At 37.2% G+C, this 13,876-nt stretch overlaps 1 protein-coding gene across 1 annotated transcript in view; it reads right to left on the bottom strand.

Annotated features, from left to right (window-relative positions):
• The window catches only part of RBKS (ribokinase), a 72,221-nt gene that overhangs the window by 41,845 nt on the left and 16,500 nt on the right, over window positions 1-13,876 (bottom strand). The window contains exons 2-4 of the mRNA XM_064708930.1: window positions 10,429-10,561; window positions 5,048-5,111; window positions 2,250-2,312 (exon numbers count right to left, since the gene is read on the bottom strand). Coding sequence (XP_064565000.1) covers window positions 2,250-2,312; window positions 5,048-5,111; window positions 10,429-10,561 — 260 coding nt within the window. The remainder of the gene's footprint in view (window positions 1-2,249; window positions 2,313-5,047; window positions 5,112-10,428; window positions 10,562-13,876) is intronic.

Genomic DNA, 13,876 nt, shown 5'->3' on the forward strand with positions numbered 1-13,876 from the left:
AAGCACATAAGTACTGCTATTTTACTGCAATTTACTCAATTCAGGCGCCAGATGGTTTTTGAGAGAAGTAACAACGAGAACCATTACCAATTCTGTGCATCTGTTTGCTTTAGAGCATAGTTCTGACCAGGTTTGCTCTTCTACTACATTTTAAATTAAATTTGAGGCCAGTGCTAACTTAGCATATGATTTTTCAGTTACTCAGAGGCACAAACTACATGACTTTATGCATTATTCATGTCACTATGTGAATCACAAGACTGTCATATACCCTTCACAATGACACTAACATGTAAGATAGCCCACTGTGAACCTCATGGCCCCAAACATCCACGTCCCTTTCCTGGTGCTAATAAAGGTTTTACATCCACAAGATTGTTTTGTTCCTTATCCTTTGGAAAAATTATTGGTGGTAAAATTTTAACAGGTCATCCTCTGTTCATTCAAGTTTAGACTGTTTTTATCTCAGCTGGCCATGCATATGAATTGGGAAATTATAAGACTGGTTCTTATTCTACTAGTCTGGACAGCAAGCCTAGTGCAAGACATGTACACAGTGAGGCCCAGGAACACTACTAGAATTCCCACTGTCCCTCCTGTTTACAATGGCCATAGTGACTGTAGGCAGCATAAGAAGTGTCAAGAGTTGCTGTGTAATCTACCTGCTGATCCAAACCCAGAAAAGGAGGTGGAAGTTAACAGGCAGTATCCAGGTTATCCACTGTATTAGTGTTATTTACCTTATTTCTGACTTAGAGCTATCATGCAAGGCTTGGATTAATCTTACTTAGGGAAAATTAAACTCACATCTCCAACTAATTTGCCTAATTTTCCTGAATATTCCTGTGTAGGCTTGCCTTTAGTCACAGTTCCTTCCCGGTTTTGCTGCGTGAGTAAATAGTTATGTTTCCTTTCCCATTTTGAGCTGTAGCCCAATGTACAACCATCAGGTTGCACAGAAGCTTGGTAAGTTGATGTGTCAGCTAAGCTGTGGTAACTGTTCAAATGAAGCCTCTTAGCAACTCCAGAAGTGAACTAATCCAATCACACTTAATTTGTTATGTTTGCATAAACATTATCAGTCCTAAGCTCTATATTTCGATCCAGACACACTTTTTTTAAGGGCTCTCAATTGCTTGAGGAAATAGCTTGAAAAGACATGTAGATGTGGCACTTAGGTAGCTGGTTTAGGGGGGGACTTGGCACTGCTGGGTTAATGGTTGGACACAGTGATCTTAAAGGTCTTTTCCAACCTATGATTTTATAGTAAAAGTGATGGATAAGTCATAGTAGGAAAGGAGAACTTTAACCTTCTAATATACTGTGTGTTCAGGACAATATAAAACTAGGTTGATCAGCTGGCTGATTAAATTATGCTTGAGGAAAAGATATAAAGTTTTCTGAGGATAGTTTAGCAGTCTTAACAAAAAATATGAAAACAAGCCAAATCTTTATTTCTTCCTCTGCAATATAAGAGCAAAGGCATAGGCTAAGGAAAACTAGCATGGAAAAAAATGCCATTTCATCACTGCAGATGCAACTTGGAATCAAGATTTGTGGTAAAATTACAAGATTAACAGAAATATTTCTGCTTATACTGAAGACAAGTCCTTTTCCTGATTGAGAGCAGACACTCACCAGGTGTCCTGAGGAGGCAAACCTTTCCCTCATAGGACCAGAGGAAATGGCCTCAAGTTATACCGGGGAGACTTAGATTGAATATTAGAAAAAATTTCTTCACTAAAAGGGTTGTCAAGCACTGGAATAGGATGCACAGGGAAGCAGCTGAGCTACCAACCCTAGAGGTAGTGAAAAGACACGTAGATGTGGCACTTAGGTTTAGTGGCAGACTTGGCACTGCTGGGTTAATGACTGGACTCCATAATCTTAAAGGTCTTTTGCAACCTTAATAATTCTACAGTAAAAGTACTGGGTAATTTGTAGTGGAAAAGGAGACCTTTAACCTTCTAATACACTGCATGCTCAGGAATGTAAAACTAGATAGCTCAGCTGGCTGATCAAAATATGGCTATCACACTGCTAATTTAAGCATCTGATTCTGCTGCTTTTAGGCACCAAATTCTACTCTGCCTGCAATAAACAGAAGTGCAATAAAGTGTGAATAAAATCTTGGAAAAAAAAGAAAAATGTAGGAAAAAAAAATCCACAATTAACAGTGACAAGTCAAAGGTTTCTTTTATGGCTGAAAAGGCAGAACAAAGAGGACAATACAGAGCAGAAATATGTACCTTCACTGTTGACAATTATTGAAGCAGTTCCAGTAGCAGCATCTGTAGTTTGACCTACAAATGCTAAGAAAGGGAAAAGTTAGAGCATGCACTAGTTCAATACATTACTTTCAACCAATAGCATGTGACGCAGTTTAATTGAATTAAATCTAAAATGAACCCATAACCTCCAGCAATTTAAAAATGCTAATTACTCTTTCATGTGCAACAATGCCAGAGAAGCTAACAACAACAAAAAGTGTTAATTTACACCCACAAAACGAAATACGAGTCCAACATTCTTTAATTTGGCTACATCTCTGCATTAGAGAAAGCATGTTATTTATACAGCCTTCTCAAGCACTCTACTCCTACTTGGAAATATTTCTTTTATCCAATGAAACAATAGAGTCAAGGCTAAAGAAAAACAAAAATACTAAAACAACCCAGCATCTCATTTTGTGTAGATTTGCATTTCAGCAGCAATATTAACTAATGCTATAAAGGCAGTGGTGGGGTTACAAGCATCCTCTTTGGATTATTACTCAGAGAAATTAATATCATGCTGGCAGCACTGTCTGTTAGAAAGATTGTTCCATGTTTCCTACTATAAGAACCTGTTTTCAGCTGACAGCAAATTTGTCAAATACCAACCAATGATAGGAAATTGGTAGTAGAAACCAGTAGCACTGTAGCAGAAAACTGATAAAAAGTTGAGGGTTTCTTTTTTCTTCTCCAAAAACTGTATTTGAGAAAAATCTACTATTCCATTTGAGACAAATTCTGGAGACCTTTTGTTTAAGGAGCTCTGGTGTTCTAACATTGTAGAATATGGATTTAATGCTGGGCTAAAGTGGGCTTCTTTCTCAAGATGTGCCTTTGTGGCCAGTTTAACAAACTGCTGCAATTTGAAGAAGGCAGAAAAAACACCTTACATCATGCTCATCTGGTTTTGCTGAAGTCTTGCGGGTACTTGCCCTGGAGGTACCCTTGTCTAGCTCAGTTACCAGGGTCAGAGCAGGACTTCCCTTGCAATTACAGCTTCTTTTCACCATGAATTCTGTCTCTGCACACTGGAGCTGAAAGCAGAGAATGTGTGTCTTCTGTGCTCTCAATGCTCTTGCAGCATGAGCAGCAATTTGCCCAGTTCAAATGTGGGAAAAGGAACAACAGATCAATAAAGATCTAAATGGTCTGAGCAGCACTGGCAGCTGGTTTGTTGTGGAAGACAAGAACACAGGGAAAGAGGAAAATTACAAAACAGATTGGAATTGGAAAGAAAAGGGGTGTGCTGATATGCTAGGAAACAGAAGAGCAACATGAAGACATACAACAAGGACCCAAGTTATGAGAGCTGGCAGAACTGGCATTACCCCAAGGATTTTTATCCAGTACCCAGAATCCTTATGTACAACAATAGGGATATGCTAGAAAATGATGAAACCAGGACAAAAAGCCCATGACTTAAATAAGACCATCTTGAGAAAAAACCTCTGAGTACACTGAATCACCCTTGCCTCCAGGTCTTGGAATACAAGTGAGGATCCTGGATCAACCTCACCAGCAGTATATCTTATTTTTCTCCAGGGCTGATCAATGGAGGAGGAGACAATCAAACACAATTCTGAGATATTTTCAACTCAATCAGCAGAAATTGGGACCTTGGACCTAAACATTCCAGCCCTTCAACTGATCTACTTAGGTATCAATGAACTGCACTATGATGGAATTTCTGAATACTTTCCCTACACTTTTCATTTGTTGCAATAAAGACTATTTAAAAATTTATGTTAAGATTGCAAGATCAATAATTTAAATCAGAAAACATTAAGGTTCTTTGCGGCATATGCATTTTCATTAAGTGCTATGCATTATAATTGCTTCATTTACACCATCAAAGACACAAGGTAGGCATGCTTTGGGGATATTCAGAACTGTACACTAACACACACTGGTTTCATGGCATCCTTGCTTGGTTTCTTGCCTAATTTGAAAGACACACAATGAATTAACCTATATATACATTTGAGAAATATTTAGATGCTGCACTGATAAGCATATTAAAAAAGCCCGCAAAATACTGATAGTTTTGTCTTTAAGGCAGGACTTGAATAATGCAGTAGATTAAGCTTGCGGCTGCACATTAAACAGAAGAGATAAACAGAATATTGAATTGCCACTTAGTGACTACACCTGTCCATCCTTGTCCACCCCAAAGGAGACAAGGGTGGTGTAGACAAAAAAGTGATCATATAGTTAAGCAGAGCACAGTAGAGAGGGAACTGGTTTTACAAAGATAAAAGATAATAAAATATTGTGGATGCCTCATTTTCCATTTTTCTGAAAACCTTTTTACATTGATTTTTGTGTGTATGTGTGCTAACATCAGCTGCATGGGTCGGTTCACAAAGCAAAGATGAAATGTACTGCATTTACCATTGAATTTCCACTCCATCCCTCCTCTGACAATGTGAAGTTGAGAATGAGTAATTAGAATGAATTTTTAAATTTCTCACTAGGCATTATTATAATTAATGCCAGACTAAACAATTGCATAACAGCAAGCTATCTTCAGGTGACTTGCAATGATGCAATCATCTGAGATTTTGCAATAACACTACATTTTATTTTTAGTGGTACAGCTGATTTCAGGAGTCCCCATATTCTCTCTCATATTCATTCATTCTTGCCAGCTGCATCAAAACAGTTATTCATAGTTCTGAATGGTAAAACATATGTAATAAGGTAAAACAATTAATAAATCCTTCACCACCAGTTTTTGACATTCAAAAATAATACAAAATAAAGTAAAATTTTACCTGTAGAAATACCATTCTTCTTCAAATTAGCAACATAATCATTGCCAAAGGAATCACTCCCAACCTGTACAAAAGATAAAATAATGGGTTTTCTTTACAGAAAGGTGAGAGGATAAATAGACTATCTTTAGACAACCAAATGCTCTACTGTAATTTAAATACAACACTTTTATTCTTGAGAAGCCCTTTGCATTATTAATCAACAAAAAATAAATAAGAAATAATGGTAAAAATGTATTAATAGTATTTGCAAACAATAAGAACAGTGTTCTGCAGTTTTCTCCTTCTCTATTACAAATATCCATGTTGCAATATTCAAGTTTCATCCTTTTACAAACCCTGTGCTTCTCTGACACTGAAACTTCTGGGAATTTTAAAATCTGGACATGTACTGAATTTTTCAGCTTTGAATTGAAAGCATTGACATTAATTCTGGTGTCCTTCTGAATTGCAGTTTGTATTTTGAATTTTTTACCTCAAGTTTCCTTGGTGGAAAAATATCAAACTGTGTCTATGGGACAGAAAGCGATGATAAATGCAGCATTACTAATTTCTGCAATTCTCAGTACTAAGTGTACTGTTTAGAAATTCAACATTTTTGTTTGCATTATCCAGCAACAGCAGATCAAGTTGAGTTAAGGAGTCAAGCTATGGTCTATTGTTTTTTTAATAGCAACTTAAAAAGCTTGTAATTTCAGTTCCATTAATCTTTTTAGCTGAAAACAATTCTGCTTGCTGTTTATTCAAAGTAATATAAATTCCTTTTTGTTACATTACACAAGCTGAACAAAAGAGATGAGGTACACTGAGAGAAAAAAATAGTTTAATTTGCTTAATACCATGCAAGCATTTAAAATATATTTATAAAGCCAACAAAGCTTTTGAGTCACCACTCAGCCTGTCTTCAGCATACATAGCATGTGTTCCCAATTCCAAGAGTGAGTTGTGTATCTGAGCAGTGTCAAAGACTAACCAATGCTACAGAAAGTATTTTTGCAAGAGATAAAAAGAAGTAGAAGCCAAATCAAGATCCTGGTTGTGGGTCTAGAGGAGTCCTAACCAATTATCCATGTTCTCATAAAACAGCACTTCGTAGCTAATGGTGTACTTCAGTTACTACCAGCACAAAGCAGCGGCCTCGGCTGGCTGTTGTTAAAAATTTGTCTATTTATGAGTTCAGTCCTTCAAAAAGCTGAGAAGGCCTGAGTACCAGCTAGTGATCACAAGAATCTAACCCTTTGATTCAGAATTCTGGAATTTAAAGTGTTACAGATGGATGATCCTTCTCCTCACGTATTTGATTGCATAACCATGATTTGAAATGTCCATTTCCTACAACATCTATAAGGTTTTTTTCTAAAGCATTATTAAGGATAGTCCCAGTCTTGCAGCAAAGGAGGACAGTAATTAAGGTAAGAATAGTTTACCAGATGGAACATTGGTCTAGTACATGGAAAAAAACCCCAAACAACCTAACATTTTCTTGGGTCACTGTGTTAGTCATTGTTTTCATATTAGAGTATATTTGTACTTCTGGCTACTCCCAGTTTGCCAGACAGGGCGGGTTGTCAGAAGCTGCCTCTTCTGACTGCTTTAGGCTGGATGACTGCAGCCATCTGCAATTTAAACCTGAGCTGTGCTCACCTCTGCACCCTAACAACTGTGCTCTGATGGCATCACCTTCTCCCTCCCTTGTTACTATGATTCTTCTACAACAAATCTCACAATCTGCTTAGTCAATTCAGCAACAAAATATTTCATAACCCCCTTCCAGAAGCTCAACTGAAACTTCCTTCCTTCAGCTCTGGATCCTGCATGACTGACAGACAGACATCCCTTACTGTTCAACTGTCAAAGCAGCTGAGATCAGCCGTGGTACTTTTGCTCACAGAAAGACATCTCAGTGCTGGAGGGAAGCCCTCCAAGGGGTGTCCATGGAGGTCACTTTCCTCTGGAGACTTTTTTTCATGTTAGTTCATCAGTATCCAACCCAGTTAATCCTAGTGCATTTGAAGGACTTTATTTTTCCATTCAGGCTTTACCCCCAAGGAAGACAAGAGTATTGGGCATTAGACTCAGTTTAGATTAAAGGGATATTTACTGACCATGTCAAATTATATAACATTGTTTTAAATAATTTCTGCTTTTGCACAGACTCTCCTAGATGGAGTACTGGATAAACAGAAAAATAGATGTCTCAGTTTGCAGACCACAGAACACTGTTAAGAGCTGAAATAGCATTTCTTCTTTCTTGAATTCTTAACAACAAAAGCCATTTGTACAAGCATTATTGTCACACAGTTTACATATCAGAATAAGTGGAATTACATCAGTATTTTTCAGTCTGGGTTTTCCTTGCTTATGATCATGCTTTCCGCATGAAGCTAGGGAGCTAGCTGGCATCATAGCAACTACAATTCCAGCACCTTAAGAATCAAACTCATCCGTACCTGAAAATTACTTTCAACAAAATGCATGTACCTCTTGAAAATTTTTATTTATTTTATATGCTGTTTTTTTTTATTTCAAGTGTTTACTATTTTTTGTCATTAGGGAATTAAGCAGGTACTAAAGACAAGCATAAGACAGTAATACAAAAGGAAAAAAGCAATTGAAGATACCCATCATACTCTGTCCTGCATCTGAGATACAGCTATATTCATACAATGAAGTGAGAATTTAGCCTATAGCACTTTAACTTAAATTTGGCTTATGGATCATTTAAAAGACTACACAACATGGTAATACAACACTTTCTGTTTCTAGATAGGAAACAAATGCAGCCATGGCTTAAGCAGAGTTTAGTGTATGCACTATGAGCAATGTCCAGTGAAGATCATTCCAAATTGTTTGTCAGAAGTAAAGCAGGACATTTTTCAGCACATACAATGTCTTTCAGACCAATGTCCCTTCACCATCTTATTCCAGGATGCCAAACAGATTTTTTTTGGGAATGGTCACGACATAAAGAAAGAAAATAGTTAGGGGAGTTTGAAAACTCTCTAGAACACTGTTATTTTTTCAGTACTGCAACAGTGTTCTTGTATGAACCTGAGCAATTAATTTATTTGCTTAGGTCATTTAGTAACCTGAAAGGAATGCTTTACATTTCTCTGTAACTATTCCATCAGTACATTGTTTTACAGGACAGAGCAAATTGACTGCTACTGTGACACACATTGGTAACTCAGAGTAACAGTGGCCACTTGCAGAGACATCCTGCAGGAAACAGAACACTGTTTGCATTTCCAGTACTGAAACTCAATTTTTTTAACATTTTTTACGATTTTTGCATTACATTGCACAGCACTCTGTGGCATCTCTAGTCATAACAGTAAGTCATTATAATTTTCTTTCTCTCAAACCCTCACCAAACACTGACTCTTGTGTTTTAAAGCTCTGAAGTATGAAGAATTCCTTGTCACTTGATCTGAGACCTCTATCTCCAGTCTTGTTGGGGACATCCTCTAAATTACACTGCTGCTAAGAGGATGCCACAAGCCAACGGAATGTCCCTTCAATATTAATACTGATTCCATTTTCTAAACTTCAGATTGTAGAACTAATTTTTGCATCCACACTAGATAAAAAATATTGGGAAATATGACCAAAATAGAAGTATGTAACTGAGCACAGAGTATGTGTGTGAGGGGCAATCCAGCTTAAAGCACCACCAAATATTTCAAATTACTTGTTGCAGTAAAAATAATTTAATTGTAGAAGCTCATTATTGCCAGACTCTTCTTAGTTTATTAAGAAAGAAATTTTATATCTCATTAACCTATGCAGATATAAGACTGTATATGAGACTTCTATGAGATGAGATAGTATTTTGTGAGGCTATAAAGTGCAATTTTTAAAAACTAAATAACAACTTTATTAAAATTAAAAATTAAAAATTAAAAATCTAGAAAAAAAAATTAAAAATTAAAAAACTAGAAAATGCTAACATTTTCTCCAATGAATACACAACAGAAAGCAAGAGAAAACAAGAGAAAGAGACAGATGGACAGACAGACAAAAAGATGGAAAGACAGAAGGACAGAAAGAAGAATGGGTTTTACTGAAATAACAGAAGTATGTTTTTGAAAAGTACTTAGAAAATATAGTAGCTACTAAATTTTATTATGAATGTATATGTTTCCATTGCACTGAGCAAATGGCTAGATCATTTAAAAAAAATAAAGCAAAATTCACACTTGCAATAGAAAAAAACCTTTTAACATTTAGCAGGAAATGTTAGAAGGGAATTCACTGCCAGTTCATCTTGTACTTGAATCTAATCATTCTTGAATGCAAAGATGATCAAATATACACAATATGACAGAAGTGCAAACATTGCCAAAAAAAGCCGACCCCACACTGTAGAACAACTAGTGATAATAACTCACAGAAATGCTTTCAGGTGTAATTTAAATTTATAGCCAACATTGTTTAGTCTAAACATTGAATTGAAAGAACAGTGAGGAAGGCTTCCTTGAGATGTTTGCAGTACTTCTCAAAAAATCCTTGACAGACAATGATCCAACAAATTTAGCATCCTCCCCAGCTATGGCAAAAAACAAAGTATGTCCAGTCAATTTGAAGTTTCATCTACAGTTACCACAAGATAGACAATAAAGACTACAGAGAGAGAAAATTTGATCTTAACCGTAGTAATGATCACTCAAAACTTATAATGTTTAATGACAAAAATCAAAGAAAAGCATTGTAAGAATATAGCATCTGCCAAGTTGAATCAGCCCACTGGTCTGTGAGCAAGTCTTTAGAGCTGCAGTACATCAGATGTTTCAAAAAAGTAGGCAAAAATATCCCATAGCACACAAAAGTGCTAGAATTTGGATACTATCACCTTATCTTAACCTCAAGTAATGAGATAATGATTCAACCCTCAAAGCACTTTTACATTCCTTCTCAAATTTGTCACTGGCTTGTGAGTGTCTGATTTTTAATCATCTACAAAGTAAATTTCAGAGCGACCATAGCTTCTAGCACCTGAATGCCAACAATGAAGTGCTGATAGCTGTAACAGTGGGGAACATAAAGAGGAAGGCCTAATCAAGATTTCTTAAATTTTAAACATGTCTAACTCTTCCCAATTCTCTTTTCCATGGCATATCAACCTAAGTTTTGCAATACTTCTCTACATGCAATTTCTGTCAGATCTGTAGCCAACTAGTCTTTGGTTCTGGCAATGTTCTTAAAAAGCCTCCTCCATGCTTAAATTTATAGCTGAAATAAGAAAAAGAGAAGAGAATTAGAGAGAGATTTTTTAAAAGCTAAAAACATACCAAAAGCTTTTTGGTAAGTGACCAAAAGGTTTACTGGAATTTGCATGAACATTCAGTTCAGCTGTAATTGAAGAACAAGTCAGTACTTACCTTGCAGATCAGTGAGGTCTTGGCCCCAAGTCGAGCAGACTGGACACACTGGTTGGCTCCTTTCCCACCAAAACCAACAAAAAACTTCTGTCCAAGGATAGTTTCTCCAGCTTTTGGCAATCGCGTAGTAAGGCTATACCAATTTAAAGCAATATTTACATACATTAGTGGCTGAAGATAACAAGCATCTTCAATATAAGAGTTACATTGTTATAATCCTAAATGGCTCAACAGTCAGCCAATAAGACTGAAAAATACTCAAAAGACCTTTTAGGGTTCTACTCCACATGCCACTAGCTTAAGTTTATTCCTTATGTGCCACACAGTCAAGTTTCTTGTACTCTCAAGAGAGGGACTGCATTTCTTTTGTTCATGTTTCACGTTTCTACAGAAGTTGTACCTTATTCCCGACTGGGATTCTCCACTGCTAACTTAATACAGATAAGCCATAAATCTATAGGTCTCACTGTTCATGGGGTTTTTTTACTGTAACATTAGGCTCAAGTTTACATATAGTTCATTTAGTTCCATTACATGTAATTATACCTTCTTACACTATCCTTAAGTAATTTTTCACTCTGTTGGTGTTCACACCCCTAAGAATTGTAATCATTACCAAAACCTGCCTCTCCTCTGCTGTCATGCAGGCATACTGTACATATTTAACATTTTTCTTTTTTAAGTTTTTCTCTTTGCAACTTCTCAGCATTTTGTTTTTTCCTTGAATGCAGTCCAATTACATTTACATCCTTCTGCAGATGGGTGCCCAGAACCAGATGCACTAATACAAGCCGAAAGCCATCAGGAGTGTATTCTGGTTTCATTTCCATTTTGGAAAAAAACAAAACAAAACTGCAGTTCTGTTAACCCTACCAGATGCTTTGCTATCTCAAACAAAAGTTGAAAAGAGTAAAAGATGCCACTGAGACTGTGGGGTAGAATTTCTCAGAATTCTATGAAGACTACCTGACTTCTGTAATTTTTATTAAAATACGTAACCCAAAGATGCATTTTCAACACTCAGACAACCAAAATTTCTGCCTTCTCAAGGCATGCATTCCAGATACCAGGCCTAAAAATGTAATTTTAAAATCTCTTATGCTACAAACAACTTCACAACATGTGGAAAGGGAAGGCATTCTATGGTGTACTAAGAACCTACTCAGTCAAGAACAGTTACCTCAGACAGTTCCCAAAGTCTGCAGGATAGAAAGGAAGCATGGGGAATGGGAGTCTAAAAGAATTCAGAAGAATCCACCCTAATGATGAAGAGATTAGATTCAGCTCTGTTTGTCAATTTATAACATCATTTTCCCAATAAATCTCACAGCAGCTCCAAAATTCAAAAACTGAATTCTGCGCTCCTCAGGACTAAAGGAACATGGAGCCCCTGGAGCAGGTCCCACCAAGGGTAACAAAGGTGATTAAGGGACTGGAGCATCTCACATATGAGGAAAAGCTGAGGGAGCTGGGCCTGGTCAGCTGTGAGAAGAGATGCCAGAGAGGGAACCTCCTCAAAGCCTGTCAGTATCTGAAGGGAGAGTGCCAGGAGGATGGGGCCAGGCTCTGCTCAGTGCTGCTGAGCAATAAGACAGGAGGTGATGGGCAGAAACTGATGCCCAGAAAGCTCCCACCTGAACATGAGGAAGAACTTCTTTACTGTGTGGGTGACTGAGCCCAGAAAGTCTCCTTCACTGGAGATATTCAAGAAGTGCTTGGATGCAATGTGCCACGCACTCTAGGATGACTCTGCCTGAGCAGGGAGCTTGGAACAGATGTGGATCATTGTAGTCCCTTCTAACTTCAACTATTCTGTGACTCTTTGAAAATTGCCAGCATTCCAATTCAGAATAAAAGGTTAGATATTACAAGAAATTATTCACTGTGGGGGTGGTGAGACACTGGAAAAAGTTGTCCAGGGAGATTGTGGATGCCTCACCCCTGGCAGTGTTCAAGGCCAGGTGGATAAGGCCTAGGTCTAATGGGAAGTGTGCCTGCTTATGGCAGAAGAGGTTGTGACTGGATGATCTTTAAAGTTCCTTTCAACCCTGAATGTTCTATGATTCTGTGCTTCTGCATAAGGCAATCACTACAGATTGTTTTTTGAAAGGATATGAAGAATGTATATATTACTTTTTGAGCTTATGCTGCACCTTCTGGGGCATATGGGTGTTTGCAGAATCTTACAGAACTAATGACAGAGCACAGTCTAATTTACTGAAAATTCTCGGGAAAAAGCAAAGATTTTTTTTCTCCATCTAATTTTCAATTTCTTCAGTCCAAAGGTTTAGGATCAGTAGAAAGTCAAGAAAACCTAAAATGAAACCACCAAAGTCAAACAAGTCCCAAACTCCCAGAAATTAGGATTTTGGCTTTGAAGGAGTTGTTACAGGTATCAGTAGTTATAGTTTCCAGAGAGTTGCAGGTAGGGATGCAGCCACACTAACAGAGACACTCACTAACACAGCATGCCAGATTTTAGGATAGCATACGCAGTCACCAGGTTTCTTTTGTGTGGGTGGCCAAGATAAAACCCCGAAGAGTCACACATACAGCTCACAGCACTCATTTCCAGAGATTCAGAGCCAGGAACATTTTGTTGCAAAATGTTTAAACTATTTCCAATAAAAACACAAAAGCTTTTTAAAAATACACTTATTACCTTGTGTGTGTATATATATATATATATGGAAATGATTGCTAAACTCCTAATACCTAATACAGTCCTAATACAGCGAAGTTAAAACTGCCCACAGCAGCGTCCAGGAAATTGTTTCCATCAATGAGTAACTCTACATTCTCAGGGACAAAGTTGCAACAATAAAGAGTATTGATAAATAGAAATAAATTTCTATTCCTTAATGGTAACGTCTGTAATTTATCACCATTTTCACCACTGGAAGCCAAAGCAGAGACTGTTGTGGACCACAGAATGAAGGCCACAAGACTCAGCTGAGGAAGCTCCTCTTCAGTTACTGCCAGGGTACAGCACATACACCTCTAAAATTAGGCACCATTCAGTAAGGAAGGATTTTCACCCAGCCTTGGTAATAAGAACAAATAGCAGCTCTTGTACAGTTCCTTTCATCCACACATCTCACTACACCTTAAAAAGCAGAACAACATAATTATTCCTGTTTCGCAGGTATGGGACTTAGTCAATGCATTTTGCCTTTTCATGCCTTGGGTCAGTCAAGAAGCCAGGGGCAAAACCAAAAAGAGAGATCAGTTTAATCCACCAGCTCACACTGTCTTCTCATTTAAATTCTGCAGTATGAAAATGGCATCAATTCTCAATTAATTTTTCTTCCTTAGGGTGTTTTTTTAAAGAGATTATAGCTTATTCTAAATCGAATTTGCTTCCATAAACAGTCAATATATTTTAAAGCAAAGATTATAAATTTTCATTTCAGCACACATCTCCTAATAGCACTACTCAGAGCTCATA

The sequence above is a fragment of the Zonotrichia leucophrys genome, chromosome 3, assembly GCF_028769735.1.
Source record: "Zonotrichia leucophrys gambelii isolate GWCS_2022_RI chromosome 3, RI_Zleu_2.0, whole genome shotgun sequence".
Lineage (NCBI taxonomy): Eukaryota > Metazoa > Chordata > Aves > Passeriformes > Passerellidae > Zonotrichia > Zonotrichia leucophrys.